Source organism: Puma concolor, chromosome B3 (genome assembly GCF_028749965.1).
Source record: "Puma concolor isolate L17-30 chromosome B3, mPumCon1.1.hap2, whole genome shotgun sequence".
Classification (NCBI taxonomy): Eukaryota; Metazoa; Chordata; class Mammalia; order Carnivora; family Felidae; genus Puma; species Puma concolor.
The window spans coordinates 42,318,998-42,335,594 of NC_141672.1; the positions used below are offsets into that span (position 1 = coordinate 42,318,998).

At 42.5% G+C, this 16,597-nt stretch overlaps 1 protein-coding gene across 4 annotated transcripts in view; it reads right to left on the minus strand.

Annotated features, from left to right (window-relative positions):
- Nucleotides 1-16,597, minus strand: part of DAAM1 (dishevelled associated activator of morphogenesis 1) — a 175,783-nt gene that overhangs the window by 78,968 nt on the left and 80,218 nt on the right. For all 4 annotated transcript variants that reach the window (XR_015252337.1, XM_025918613.2, XM_086709636.1 and 1 more), the window contains one exon: nt 6,884-6,973. Coding sequence is in view for 3 of the 4 variants with exons in the window: in XM_025918613.2 (XP_025774398.1) it covers nt 6,884-6,973 (90 nt within the window). In the remaining variant the exon portion in view is untranslated. The remainder of the gene's footprint in view (nt 1-6,883; nt 6,974-16,597) is intronic.

Below are 16,597 nucleotides of genomic sequence, written 5' to 3' on the forward strand. Positions count from 1 at the left end.
GGAGCCTGTGTCTCCCTCTCTCTCTGCTCCTCCCCTACTCTCACTCTGTATCTCTCTCTGTCAAAAATCAACATTAAAAAAAAAAAAAAAGTAAATCACCCACAGTCCCAACAAACAACTGTTTCTGTCTGCTTACCTCTATCTATATACTTTTTTGCAAACTTTTGATCGTACCAATTATAGCTTTACACCTTTTTTTTAACACTGTATCATTAGTTTCCCAGGTCATTAAAATTTCTTTGATAACATGACATTTTTTTTTCTTTTGATAACATGACTTTTCAATGGCTACAAGATACTGTCAGGATTGTGTACTATAATATAACCATCCTCTTTAAGTTGGTTACAATCCTGGGCTTTCAAGAACACTGCAAAGAACTGCCTCAAGTATAGGTCTTTGCTTTCATTTCTCATCACTTTTGTGGAGTCAATTCCTAGAAGAGGAACGTTTCAGGCTCCAAATACGTATTATCAAAAGGTTTTGGTCACCATCTTCAGGTCAATCGGCATCTCATACTCAGGCCAATGGGCAAAATATTTATCAACCCGTATAGCATGGGAGTCTGAAGGGTGTCAGTGAATCAGAACCAATGATGCAGTGTGGGAACAGGGTCCTGGAGTCCCCTCTTTTGCCATGCCAGGACTTAACCCTTCAGTCCTTGAATCATGGGAGAAAACTGTTGGACCCTGGGGAGAAGAGTCAGACTGTCAGGGGCGCCTGGGTGGCTAAGTTGGTTAAGCGTCTGACTTCGGCTCACGTCATGATCTCGCAGCTCGTGAGTTTGAGCCCCGCATCAGGCTCTGTGCTGACAGCTCAGAGCCTGGAGCCTGCTTTGGATTCTGTGTCTCCCTCTTTCTCTGTCCTTCCCCTGCTCGCGCACTCTCTCTCTCTCTCTCTCTCTCTCTCGAAAATAAACATTAAAAAAAATAAAAAATAAAAAAGTCAGCTTGGCATGGAGATTTTTACTGGGAGGGCTTGAGGCAGCCGCTCTTTACCAACTCTAAGTTGGCAATATTTTGACAAGATACCATAGTTTCACTGGGGTATACCCAGTGGACATCAGCTCATGTTAGAATTTCTACCTGACTTTCTCTTCTCCACGCTGAACAAACCTCAGTTATTTCAGTCTTCCCCCCAGTGTCTTTTTTTCAAAAGTTTAAGCCTCTTTACAGATTTCCTAACAAGCCCTACAAACTGTGTTTAGCGAAGATCAATCGGATTAGGCCAACAGTCTAAAGCTGACCTTTTCAGTATTGGAAAAGGGACAGAGAACAAAGTACTAATCAAGAGAGAAAATAAACAGTGGATGTGAACATCGCTCAACTACTGAAAAAGGGGCCAGTTTCTAGAAGACGGGACAAAAGCATGACAGTGTCAGGTCTCTCACCGGTGCAAGTGCTAGGGGGGTCAGAGTGGTAAGGGAGCTGTTGTCTGAGTCACACACATCCACCCTCAAAGCCTGGTGGCTCCTTCCCCTGTGCCCCAGAGCCTGTTTGCTTACCCCATTACGGAGCTTATGACAAGACTTGGTAACTATTTGATTTTATCTACTTCTCCTACCAGGATCACCCACTGCAGGAAATTTGACTTATTTGTTTAATCATCCTCAGAGTTTAGCCAAGAGTTTAGTCAGTACTTTCTGACCTACAGAAAGTACTCCAGACACATCAGGTGAGTCACAAACCAGCTTGCCCTCCGCCAACTGTATTGCTGCATGGAGTGAAGAAACTCAAAGCTTGTTGTTCCTTAGTGGTTCGGTCTGGCATTATATGCAATTATATTCCCTTTCAGAGCCATGGAATATGTAGACAAGGCAGAGAGTTTCAGAGCCTACAGAGCCTGAAGATGCCCACTGTCCTCCAGCTTATGTGCTTCCCTCATTTTCTTTAGAGAAGCAGAGGGGGAAAGACAGCCCGATCTTATTTCTGTTCACTTCTACTTCTGCTACTTTCCTCAACCCCTGAGCCCTGAGGAGTACAAATCCCAACTGGAATCCATTATCAGGTGAAAACTCAATGGCAGGAAACCAACGCAAGTACTTCTTTAAAAGTCTAGAAACATACTTACTGAAATCTGGTTTTCTCCCTTTTCCGGACTCCCTCTCCCCAATCTTGACAGCTAACACAGTGAGTGCCTGAAAACCCAAAGCTCACTCTACTGTACATTTAAACTACCATCAAGGAGGGATATCTAGCTTCCCTTCCTTCTCACGTCTTCCAGGTCCAGTGTCCGACCACTGCTTCTCGTCCCAGCCTTCCCACAGGAGCCTCTCAGTAGGATACTGGAAACAACTACAGGGCGAACTATCATCTCGCCCCCTCGTTTTATACCTGGCTTGTTTGACAGCTGTGCGGAACACTGGTGGTTCCTTTGGTCTTAATTCCAGCGCTTCAGCCTACGTTCCTTTGAACGCAAGAGGGCCTCCGCTCTCAAGGAACTGAAACTGCACCCTGGCGACTGTACACAACACAACTTCAATCTTTTTTTTGGTGTGTGGCAAAAGGAGAATTGCTTTTTGTGGGGAGGAGTGGGGAAGCGATCCAATTAGGATATGCGAACCAAAAGGCGGGAGTGAACGAAAAGTACCAGCTGAATTTTCTGCCACTTTTCCTAGAGGTCTCCAAAATGTACCTGGCACCAGATCAGCACTTTGCACAAATCACAACAACTCCGCTGCAGCCGGGTCGGGCAAGGTTCTTAAAGGATTTATTTGCACTACAGTCAAACACACACTCAGCGAGCGGTGCAGTAAAAATCCACCTCCTCCACAGAAGACCCGAAAAGATGCAGAAGTGCAATATGGAGAATCCAAAGCCATTTACTTAAGCCGTGGCTTTAGAGATTGGAGACAGAAGGAGGGAAATTCGTACACTCCTCAAATCTTGATCTTCGCCTCAAATACCTGATGACACTACCGCTAACAGTGTCCAGCGCCATTCGTCTACTTTGCAAACTCTGAAGCTTCAGGAGGGGAAGCAGGTATTTTTTGGAGACTTACAAGGACTGGCTAAGTGAGGCAACTGGCGCAGTCGCTCCCGTGGAAAACTGCAATTAAAGATTCCTGCCGGTGCCGATAAGATCGCTGCCACCGTGACACGGGGCACACGCCCTTTTATTCTCTCCTCTCCGCAGCCCTCTCCTTGCTTTTCCCAGGGTTTAAAAATCATGTTAACAATAAGCAAATACAGCATGGCCAGATGCCTTTCGTGGTCAGATGGTTCATTGTTTAAAAAGTTTCAGTTTAAAATCCAAAAGATTGTTAACAGATGCAGTTTCTGGCTAGAGACTGGGAAAAACCTCACTTAAACAAAAGAGTATGTTGTGATTGGAACTAAAAAGGGAATTACCTTTAAAGATAAGAACCACAAACATTTCCTATTCGAAAATACCTCCAGCCCCACCAACAGGACCTTTTTTTGGCCCCTTCACAGAAGTGAAAATAATTTGACAGTGGACTGCTGCATATGACAAACCACGGCTGCCCAACCAGCCCCGTCATTTTTACAGATTTGTTTGGACTTTCAACAAGGCCACAACATCCATCTCTTACTCTCCCCCGGATTACTCAATTAGGCAAGCCTCCAATTAATTTCTCTCCAATTCTTTCAGCCCCAGAAATACTTTGCTGCTTTCATTTTGGCTCTGGAAATGGGTTTTCAACCGGAGACTTAGATAGAGACGAGTGTGAGAAATGAACATGGAGCCTGATAAGCAGACAGCCGCTGTTGGGACTCAAGTCACTATTGGGTGGAAAAGAGCCACTTGGCTGAGCGAGGCCTGGCCCCATCCTCAGTTCCCAGTCTCGTTTGCCTCCACAACTGCTGTGCACTTTTACACAGAAAGCCTGCTTTTCACCAACTCATGTGTCTGTTTCTGTTGGCTTTCGTGGGCCCTTACTCTATGGTTTCACTATGTGTGAGAATGTCTGTAATGCGCTGGGTTCTAATCTTGAGAGATGGAAAATCTAAAAAGCCGTGAGTATGTAGCTTTCCCTTGGCCTGAGAAATAGATGTGGTTTGACTTGCTGGTGACAAGCCTGATTTGAAAAGGCGACCAAAGATACGGTCCAAGGAAAACAATCTGTTCGTAGTAATACGGACGGCCACCATGGGCTCCACTTTGAGAATGAGCAAACTGTCCGTTAGGGAATCGCATTATATGAAGAGAGGTAAACGTTATGCCCTTTTCACACTTAAATTTTTGTGTTCTCTTACTCATTGTATTATTTCCCTATTTATTACAGTGCCCCAGAAAGGTCAGTTTCAGATCCATCACATAGCACGCTTAACAGTTTGAGAAGCTCTAATCAAGAAAAACCTACATTTAGCAACACTCCCATCCATTTTTTTAAAACCATTTTTAAAAGTTTATTTATTTATTTATTTTGAGAGAGAGAAAGACAGAGACAGAGAGAGAGCACGTGTGAATGCACGAGTTGGGGAGGGGCGGGGTGGGGGGGGGGGAGGGAGGGAGGGAGAGAATCCCAAGCAGGCTCCTCACTGTCAGCGTGGAGCCTGATGTGGGGCTCGAACTTACAAACCAGGAGATCACGACCTGACGTCAAGTCAGACACTTAACCCATTGAGCCACCCAGGCTCCTATCCTACATTTTAAAGTGAGGCAGATCTATAACCCCACGGGAATCCCCAAAGACTTCAAGTGGCTTTCCCACTCAGCCACAACTTGGCTGTCATGTAAGGAATCCAGGCTGCGGGGCTGAAGCCTGCAGGAGAACCACATTTCCAAAGGTCTGTGCAGTCTGGCCAGGTACTAGTAGGAAGGGCCCATCCATCAAGAAATGGGACTCAGAGGTCAGGGGCCACATCCCTATCTATCCTCCTACAAAAAGGCAACCTCACCATGTGCACATGAGGCAGGGTTTGCAAGGGGATTTGATAGGCCTGGAAATTGAAAAATGAGCAACAGCTGCCAAGTCCAAGGTCATTACTGTCCTCCAGGATTTGCCTTTTCTAGTCTAAGGGGCAGCAGTTTCCATGATTAACTTACAATTGCTGTCAAGGGTGTAATAAAATCTGGGAAAGAAGAAAACTTTCCCGTCAGTAAGCTGCTCCCATTTTCCTGCCCTTTCCTTCCCTCCACTGTATCTTCTCAGTCCCCACTTCATATTGTTTCCTAATTTTGAGAAAAAAACTCTGCGCTCGGATGAGCCAAAATAGACAGACATGTCCTCTGTGCACATAAGGAACTTGAAGATTTTTCCTTCTTGGTTCCAGGGGCCAGGTCCTGAGATGGCTGTGTGAAAGTTCCCTTGCTTTCAAAGACCATACAATACCGTCATTTTCAGAACTGAACATATTTTAATTTCAAAATGCTTTCCCAGTGTATTTATTATACCTGGTCTTTGAGCTATGACAATCAGTTCAATAAGAGAGAGACAGTACAAAGAGAAAAAAGAAGAAGACACTATCATTCACAAACACATCTTCCTGGTTACTACTAGATTCGGAATCCTTAGGTCTACAACTTGGTCTGATCTGGTAGCAGCTCAGAAAACCATACGGAGAGGTTAGAGCTGGATACGTCTCTCAGCAAAGGCCCCTGGAACCAAACCCCCACATAGTTGTAGCAATTGTAACTGCTCAGGTGGAAAACTAATTGTGCTTTAAAATTTTTTTTTTTGACAGTTCAGCATAACACTCGTGACAACTTAGTGGTTCACTCATCATGCACTCATTTCAACGTGTCCGATGCTGGAGTTACAAAGATGAGCTAAGACATGGTGCCTCGCCCCCAGAGGCACAAAGTCTGGCTGGAGAGGGGCACACGCAGGCTCACTACTGCAGACATGTTCCTGGAAGGACAGCACAGCAATCAGACAAGGCAGCAAAGGGGCAGTGGTGCTCAGAGACACTCACATGGATAAATGGAGGTCTCACAATGCACGCTAGTCACATAGGAAAAGTTTCTCGGACTGATATTGTGTCTTGAAAAGAAATTGGATTGCTATAGTTTGTTCTTATTTCCTTGTGGCAAGAGTGAGGAACTCGAGGGTCCACTGCCTGTTAGAGAGAGAGGTACCATTTCTCCTAGGTGCTAGCCTGCCCTTCCCTGCTTACCCCATCGTGATTCATGTTTCTACTGAACACAAGAAAAAAGTGGTAAGAGATGGTCATGAACTTGATTGGTTCCAAAAATGGGGTGGACATGGTCTCAGAATTTGCCACAGGGTAAAAGATAGCAGAGTGAACTTTATTGCAGGAGATACAGTCCATGCGGTGATGCTTAGCACCATGGGACAGGATATCCATTCTCCCCTTCTCCAAAGGTAACAGAACCCAGAATAAAAATCGATTTCCTTGCAGCTGGGGCCATATAACAGTGGGCTGTGAGGGAATTCAGGTGGATGACTCCTAGGACATGTCCCTAAGAGGGGAGGTGGGTAAGTTTGTGCCTTCTTTCCCTTTCCCACATCCTCAGTTTGGAATATGAAATGGTCAGACAGCCACTTTGGACCATGAGGATGAGGCCACACCTTAGAGATGCTGAAACGGAAAGCTGCTAGAAGGTAAGAACAGAGGAGTGAGACCCCAGAATACTAGTCCTAACCTACCGAGATACCAACTATTATGTAAAAAACAGAGAGAAAATTCGATCTTGGTGTAAGCCAATATTATTTTGGGTCTCAGTTGTAACAAGACTATGAATAGCAGGTACAGGTATAGGAGATATGGGAAGGTGTCCAATGAAGTGTTGATAAAAACGACATCTGAGGCATCACCACATTGCCCCATGTAGCAACAAGGCCACGATCTGGTCTGTACATTATAAAGAACTGTCTGAATTCTGGCGGCGAAACGAGAGAGCAAAGGGAATCAACAATGATAATTTTCCAGTTAACCATAAACACAATGAATTTCTTACCTTTTTCTTGCTACAGTATATTTGCCATTTCTTCTCAGCTGGAAGTGCAAACATGGCTTCCCTGTGTTTGTCTGTCAGGTCAAGTTCATCCTGAGAAGAAAAATAATAATTAGTATTTCAGAGATTAAATGTTATTCCTATAGGAGAGTTTATCAAGGGTCATTACAGGGGGTGGGGGGGAAGAAACCAACACAGAACTCAATGAACTTGGAAAAGACTGAGACTGTAAGGTGTATGCTGTTACCATTAAGAAGGCACGTCCCTGGCATGGGGCTGAGTATCAAGCATGGCAAGAAGGACAAGGCTCAGCCTACACTTACTGCAGGGTGTGGGAAAGTGAGCTGAGCACACACAGAATCATCCTGAGCCAGTGTGTACAGCTGGGGGGGGGGGGGGGGGTCTGTTGAGCAGTAAAGGCCATCAAAGCTCCAGAGTTTGGAAGGATTACTCATATTGTAGATGAGGATTTGCTGGGGGTGGCTCCACCAACACGGAGTATCAGGCTGGACCTGAAGAACTTGCACATGACAAGGAGAGGAGAGCAACAGCACCAAAGGCAGGGTGCGAGACCAGACTAGGTGTGTTTGGGGGACAGAGATCAGCTTAGCCGAAACACCAGAATTATGCAAAGAATCATCACATAAAAGGTTTGGGAGACTGGGAATGATCAGTTTGTGAAGAGTCTTTTTTTTTTTTTTTTGTAATGTCTATTTATTTATTTTGAGAGAGAGAGAGAGAGGGACCAGAGGATGGGGAGAGACAGAGAGAGAGAGAGAGAGAGAGAGAGAGAGAGAGAGAGAGAGAGAAGGAGAATCCGAAGCAGGCTCCACACTGTCAGCACAGAGCCCGATGTGGGGTTCAAACTCATGAAACGTGAGATCATGACCTGAGCAGAAACCAAGAGTCAGATGCTTAACCAACTAAGCCGCTGAGGCACCCTGTGAAAAGTCTCAGGAAAAAGAATAAGGAGTTTATTCTCTTGACCAAGGAGAGCCAATGACGGCTGTGAACAAGGGCGTGGCATCTTCACTGCCACAGGCCTCACTAATGTTTATTCAGTGCTTCTGGAGCCAAGCACCGTGCAGGCATTTTCTCAGTTCCCACAACAACTCGGAATTCCATTCATTATGACCTTCTGCTCCAGACCACACACCTGGTAAATGATAGGGCTGGTTTTCAGCCTGTAGCTGTCAGACTCCAGGACCCAGACTCAGCCTCTCAGATCAGTGTCTGGAAACATGAATTTTACAGTGGAGCGAAGCTTAGACTGGACACTAAGGGAGAGCAATTTACAAACATCCGTAACTACTGAATAACAACAGTAGGATAACAAATATAAAGTGCTTAGACATAAGTTCTTGGCATTTAATAACTCAATCATCCCTGGTCCTTATTACTGGCATTGAGCGTCTGGTACATTTTTATTACATAGGGAAAGTTATCTAGTTGAGAGGCTGGTGGGTGTAGGACACATAAAAAGATGCTGTAAGTTAAGGCACGATAAGGTTTAGATCCCTGAGGAGTATGAACTCATCCCCTGCCTGAATGCCTTTGGTATTTATCTGCAATTCTGCCACTTGTAGACTCTAGCTTCATGTCTCATACTTGTACCTCCATTTATCATCAAGCCCTGTTATTTCTTTCTTGAGAAGTGTCAGGATTTTTTTAAAGTTTATTATTTATTTTGAGAGAGAAACAGAGAATGTGCACGTACAAGTGGGGGAGGGGCAGAGAGAGAGAGGGAGAAGGAGAACCCAGAGACAGAATTGACAATACGGGGCTCGATCTCACGAACTGAGAGATCACGGCCTGAGATGAAACCAAGAGTTGGATGCTTAACAGACTGAGCCCCCCCAGGTGCCCTTTTTTCCTTTCTAAAATTTCCAATGAAACCACCCAAACTTACACTCTAATAGCTGCTCCCTCGACTCCTGGCAATAGCCTGCCCACTTCTCCTTCTTGCCTTTCCAATCCTTCCAATGGTACATCCAGAATTCATTAAAGCAGTGGTACTTAAGCCTGAGAGAACATCAGAATCACCTGGAGGACTCCTGAAATCATTGATCACCCCGTGTTAAGGATTGAGTCAGTAGGAGGATGTGTGAAAATGTGAGTATCTAAAAAGTTTCCAAGTGGTGCTGATGCTGCTGGTCCGGGGACCACATTTTAAAACGACTGCCTTAAAAATAGAGCTCCTGTTCTGTCCTGAGCTCCCAGTTCAAACAACTTCATTAGTTCCACATGCCTACAAAAGTAATTACATATTCCTCAGCTCACCTTTCAGGTCTTCCATTTATAAGCCCCAAGTCACTTTGCCAGGCTTGCTTCTGGTTATCCCTTCTGCCCTGTTAACCCGGCACCTCCAGGGCCTGGCCACTCTGGGCTGCATACCCAGATATGTGCTACTAGCTTTCTGGCGAAGTTCTCAATCTCGTTAAGACCTACTGCCTCGTCTCCAGGATGGGCCTATCATTTCTCTTGCAGGGCTGTCGTGAAATTAGCAACATCAGCTAGGTATGGAATAAAGCTCGGCACAGGGCGGGTAGCTGAGGAGCTGCAGTGTTGTTATTTCCTTCGTCATTTAAACATAAATCAGGTGCTATTTTCTTTTAAGAGCAAGGTAAACAGTTCAGTCACTTAAATGCACACCCACACATATTACACCCTAATCACAAGAAACTAGTTACGAATTTTGGCAATGAACAACCAGAGAAGGGACAAAAGATATTTACCGAAAATTGCATTATGAGGAAACATGCTAAAATGTTAAAATTTTGGCATGCAACTATTATATATGTGAAGTGAGAATTTTTCTTACTTCCTTCCTTTTTTAATTTCCTAGAAGCCACACCTGCTCTCACCTATTGATGAATGGGGAAAATAATGGTGACATAAATTACTTGGGGTTGGGGGGCAGATGCAGGGGATGGCCAGGTTGGTTATCCACACAGCTCGATAATATGGTGCCTAGTTTGGGGAGAAGGTTTGTGATTTGTAGGAGAGAAAAGCACTCCTTGTGTTGCATCCTTTACTATACTACAGCACTGTTTTTGCTAACTGAGCGGAGATGTGAACAAACATGTGAGTCCTAAAACCTACAGATTCACAGCAAAGAGTATTAATATTACTACATTTTGCTGTTAGAGGTAGAAAAATGCTCCCTCAGTTTTGAGACACACAAATGACCAATTTTGAATTGAGAGAACACGGTCGAATAGGACTTAGAAGCAGATGGTTTTATGCAAGAAGACACTTTGCATAAAATAAAAAACTGCTATAGGGTCTCTGGATATAACTTTGGATTACAGTAAAAAAAATGGGGAAGAAATAAATGAATACTGGTAATAGTAATCGCTAACAATTACTGAGCACGTTCTGTATGCTTAGTACTGTTTTATAGGAATTAATTTAGTTTATTTTCACAACAATGCTATAAAGTGGGCACTGTTACCGCATTTTTAAGGAAACTGAATCGTAGAAAGATTAAATAGCTTGCTCAAGGTAACAAAGCTAGCGAATGGTGGAGAAGGAACTGAAGTCTAGACTGTCTGTTTACAGAGTCCACGTTCCTAACCACTAGACCGTTCATTCTGTTGATCATTCGACAAGTAGGTAAAATCATGGCACTGACGCAAATATGAAAATGTATCCATCTGCTGCACTCACGGCCTACTAAACTTCCGTTAACAGAGAGAGGAAGATGTCATCGTCAGACACCCTGAGTTCCAGGCCTGGCTCTTATGGGTCATGCAAACTTGGACAAGTGACTTAACCTCCAAACTTCAGTTTCTTCACCTGGAAAATGAGAATGACAGCATCTATCTGAGAGAGTCCTCTCAAGGATTCATTCATGCAGCCAACAACTTGTTTTCAGGCTTTATTCAATGCTAGCCATTACGCTACATCCAAGAGACAAAAAAGTATCACAGAGCTCAAATTCTTGAGTAAGAAGGGAAATCAAATAATCACATGAACTGAGGTATGATCACACAAGATGCTGAGATCTGACAGCCCACTTGTGCAGAAAGGCAGAGCAGTGAAGGGCTGCCCCAAGGAAGTGAGGTCAAAGTTCAGATGACTAAGAACCAAATAGGTAACAAGCAGAGGGGACACTGAACAGTAGCCTTGAAGGACAATATGAACTCTGGTCTTTCTCTTAGGAGCAACCAGAGGTCACTGGCAGATTCTGAGTAAGAATGACATAGATTAAATTAGATAATGACTGGGAGTGCCTAAGCACAATGTCCAGAGTGTAATAAGACCCCCATCCCTCCATTCCAAAAGTATCTCTCCTCTGACTCATTCCATTTTCATAACATGGCTGAATCAAGCATGTGAAACTCTTACAAGACTATTACAGCCTTAGAGATCAATCAACACTCGCTGTCCTACCCATTCCAGGACCAGGGCCAGACATTATAAAGAATCCAAAGATGATAGAAAGCTTCAAAGGTTCCCTTTCTTTTCAGGATCAAGTCCAAAATTCCTCAAGAGGTAGGTAGAGGCCCTTTGTGATAGGCTGACTTGTCTCCTCTCCTTCCCCTCCCCCTCCACCACTACCAGCAGCCACCTTTTAGCAGGTCTGATCACAAGCTGCCCACTTCTGAAAGTTTTCCACATGCTGTTCCCTTTTTTCAGAGAGCCCTTCCCACCATTTCTAAGGATCAGTCCTATTCATCTAACCTTTTACAAGGTGTCAACTTTTCCCCTCCAGATAGCCTATCCTCACTTTCCTAGAGAGGGCAGCTCATCTATTTTCACCTATCCTTACAGCATTCATCACATTGCTACTGTTACATTATTGGCACGTCTGACTCCCATTCTGGACTCATTCCCAGAGGGCAGGAACTGAATTTGTTCTATTCGTTGTTGCTATTAAGTAATTATGGTGCCTGAAACAATACCTGACATAGCTGGATTCCCCACCCCCTGCCCCCCAAAAACGTAAGGTGAGGGAAGTTGAGGAAGCTAGGAGGAAGAGAAGGGACTATTGTAAGAACAGTATAGTATAGTATGTATAGTAATATATAGTATGCATATATTATATAATATATAATATATAGTATAAGTTTATATATAATAAACTATAGTATGTATAGTAATGCTCAATGTATTTCAAAGATTAATGCCCCCTTCACCTTTTCTGGTGGGTAAAATGTACATATGGTGAAATGTACAGATCTTAAGAATACAATTTTCAGTCTGGCAACAGAAGAGACTATTTCTCCTAGCCTGTAGCTTGCCTTTTTTACTTTGTTAACAATCTATTTTGATCACTAGGTGTTTTTAATTTTAATGATGTCTAAGTGATTAATATTCTTTTCTTTCAGAGTTAGTGCTTTTTGTCTTCTCTGAGAAATCTTTGCAACTTTCAGGTCAAAAAAGTATTCTGTTGGTTCCGCATGGAAACTGCCCAGTTGTAGTTTAAGCTTCTATGTTTGAATCTTACTCCACATCTCCTAGACCGGACTCCTGGGGTCCTTCTTTAGATACAAAAAAGCTGGATGGCTTTTGCCTTCTCTTTTTTCCAGCTACTTGTACTCATTTAGATATACTGCTGGACAAGGAAGGGAATTAAGCCACAGTTGATGGAAGAAGGAAAAAGAATGGAATGCAAACTAATTGGCAAATCATCTTGACATATTAGGCCCTTCAAGCTCTGCCATTACTTCAAAGCAATATTACAGATTACAGAGATTTTTCATTTTTATACTTAATTCAAAGACTGAAAGAGGCAATCATGGAAAACAAAACAGTTAGGATCACTTTATCTCAGACACTATCTCTTTACAGGAGATTTTTAGAAAATGTACATTTATGGGGCAGAGGGCAGATTGGTGGCTGTGCGGGGCTAGAGGGAGGAGCAGTGGCTGGCTGCAGATGGGCAGGGTGCTAGAAATGTTCTGAAGCAGGAGTGTGGTCATAGCGGCACAGCTGTATACATTTGCTAAAACTCACTGGACTGTTCGCTTACAAAAGGTGAATTCCATAGCATGTAAATTACATCTAAGCTGCTAAACAACAACAAAGTCAAGCTTGCTTGTTGGAGCCCCGAGGAAAACAAAAAGTTCAGAGTAGAGAAAATATAGTCTGTGTACGCTGGAAGGAAAGAAATTTCTGATTGAATATTAGATAAACTAAGGAGTTGGTTTAGAAGAGAAACGGATTGCAAAGAAATGTGAAGAGAAGGAAAGTGTGTTCTCCTTTAGGATAAGCAGCTCACTCTGGGAACTGTTAAAATTTCACACACAACTTCTGTTTGAAACCAAAGATCACTTCTATGAAATATGTTTATCAGAATTATATAGATTCTATTAATATGCATTCCATTTAGATCAAGAGATAGTATTTCCCCTAAGGTCACTTAATATTTTTTATTATTATTATTTTTTTAATGTTTATTTTTGACAGAGAGAGACAGAGCATGAGTGGGGGAGGGACAGAGAGAGAGAAGAAGACACAGAATCCAAAGCAGGCTCCAGGCTCTGAGCTGTCGGCACAGAGCCCAACGCGGGGCTCGAACTCACAGACCGCGAGATCATGACCTGAGCCCAAGTTGGACGCTCAACCGACTGAGCCACCCAGGCACCCTTAAAGTCCCTTAATATTAAATTAAATGATGTGTTAAATGTAACGATAAAGTTTCAAGAACTTTTTCAGTTTTGGGTTTTTTCCCCCCAATTTTCCCTACTGGTGGTGCTATAGAGTACTTGCTCCTCTGGGCCTCTGTGAATTAATAAGCAAGTTTTCCACTAAGATTAATAAATGTAATTAGCCCAGTTCCAGGGAACATCCCAGATGCTTCTAGATCACCTTACTGCTTTTGTTTTCTTTTGTTGCAATCATGCTAAGTCACATACTCTTTTCCCCAAAACAACTGTTTTGCAATTCATGCCAAGACAAATAGAACGAACTTCTTTCCTACTCCGGATGGCCCAGCTCCTTTCACTGGCCACAGAATATTCTTTCGCATTATTCTTTGTTGGACAGAGTTTTCAGTTAACTGAAGGAAAATAATTTGGCCAGTGCTAAAAGAAGAAACATTTCCACCAAGCATCAGTCCTCTCCCCACAGTGCTCAAGCTTCTTGAAAACTAAAACCAGCAAACAGAACCCTCTAGGCTTTTCTTCTTAGAGAACATTTTAATTATGTTTTTAATATCTTTATATGTATTTCATATAGTATCTTGGGGAAAAGGTATAAATTATATATTTTTATATATATGAAAAATACTATATATATTTTAAGAGGAAAAGACCTCTGAGGGAAGCCCAGCTGTGGGAACTAAAGTTCCCTAACAAAGCATGTAATTAAGACCCACTTCTAAAAGGTTCTGTACAAAGAAATCTCACCAGTCCTACACTCTGCATAAGCGGGCAACACTATACAGAAATCTACATAAATCACAAAACAATTGGCACAGTATAAATAAATCTAAGGAAATGGATTGATTTGCTAGATAAAGCAAAGGAAGGAATTTTGAAATAATATACAATAAGGGTCTTGAATGGGTTGAAAGAGCTTTTCCAGATATTTAGCTAAACTGAAATATAGAGTTATTTATAAAACCTCCAAAACAGTATTGAAAAGCATTTATTCTTTGAAAATCCACCAAATCAATAGATTTCAGTGAGCCAACAAGTAAGTTTCCAGCTAACCAGAGAAATCTCTAATAAAGGAATTCTGGGTTTCTATTTCTAATGAGTTAAGCTAACTCTTTACATACATACTAATACATATTCCCGCAGAGGCAGAAGGACATGCAATTGATGCGGTGGAGAAGGGAGAATTAAAAAAGTGAGGAGACGAGAAGATAGGTCCCTGGGGTCACCCTGCCAATCAACTCACTCTTTTGTGTTTGTGTTTGCTCTTTAATAGTCCTTGACAAGGTGACCCACCCTCTGACTCAATGTACAGACCTCACAGAATTTCTAACCATAACTCAGACAAAGCTAAGTTTTCTCCTTCAGATTACACACTTCAGGTATTTGCCCACAGCATGTAGACCCAATTCGCCCACCCTAGCCCCACCCACAAAAGGTTTCCCCACATGCCCTGTAGGCAGCAATCCTCAAGTTCACCTCACATACACGCTATGTTAGCGGTGTCTTTTCTGGATTTTTAACCTTCGCCTTCCATCCCATAACTCAATATAACCAGAAATAAGTCAAACACTCGGAGGGACAAGTGACTAGGCCTTAAGTCATATGACATGGTGATAAGTGCACCTTGGGGAAAAGGCCAAATTACAATTTTATACAATTCTATACAATTTCTGTATAGAAAAAAATGTTCTATTAGGCTGAGCTATTTCATCAAATTTATGAATGTCCTTTACCAGCACAGAAAGTGACCGTCACATCCATAGGTCACAGATTGCCAATTCAACTCTTAAAATTTAACCATAATGACCATGAGAAACAATATTGTACTTTCACTGTGGTGGTTTGAAATCTGAAAGTTAGATACCATATTTGTCAGTTTAAATGTAAGTACTGTTGGTGGGAATGCAAACTGGTGCAGCCGTTCTGGAAAACAGTGTGGATGTTCCTCAAAAAATTAAAAATAGAACTACCCTATGACCCAGCAATAGCACTACTAGGAATTTATCCAAAGGATACAGGAGTGCTAATTCATAGGGGCACATGTACCTCAATGTTTATAGCAGCGCTTTCAACAATAGCCAAATTATGGAAAGAGCCCAAATATCCATCAACTGACAAATGGATACAGAAGATGTGGTTTGTATATACACTGGAATACTACTTGGCAATGAGAAGGAATGAAATCCTGCCATTTGCAGCAATGTGGATGGAACTGGAAGGTATTATGCTGAGTGAAATAAGTCAGTCAGAGAAAGACAGATACAGGTTTTCGTTCATATGTGGAACTTGAGAAACTTAACAGAAGACCATGGGGGGAGGGAAAGGGACAAAAATAGTTACAAACAGAGAGGGAGGGAGGCAAACATAAGAGACTCTTCAATACAGAGAACAAACTAAGGGTTGATGTGGGGTGGGGAAGAGGGGAGAATGGGTGATGGACAGTGAGGAGGGCACTTGTTGGGATGAGCACTGGGTGTTGTATGGAAGCGATGAACCACGGGAATCTGCCCCGAAAACCAAGAGCACACTGTATACACTGTCTGTTAGCCAACTAGACAATAAATTATATTTTAAAAAAATTTTAAAAGGATTTTGTAGATTTCTCCTCAAAAATAGATAGATAGATAGAAAGAAAGAGGTATATTCGGTGACTTATTACCTGCTCCTAATTGGTCAGGAAAAAAAATAAATGGAAACAACTGCGTGCTTTAAATCCCAAAATGGATGTGTACACACAGAGAATGAACCTTGAAGGTTTTCGGCTGGTAAGATTTCTGCAAACCCTATTAGTCATTACATGAAATACCACAATATGACTCACCACCACCTACACAGTAATGTTCTCTGTGTCTGACAGACATGTTTTCACTCGATATATAAAAATAAGAAGTGAGATCCTACAAGCAAAGGCTGACTAATAGAAGTAATTTTTAGTTTCTTACTACCAATGGTTAAGTGTTTTACACTATTTCCTTTTCTTTAAGAGTAGACAATGAAAACTATATCCAGTTTGCTACAAAAAAATCTGCCGCTAAACCTGGGGCTTATTTAGCTTCTTTGGGTTATTTCAACCAGAAACTCGGAGCAATGTTAACTTTTATTAGTAGAC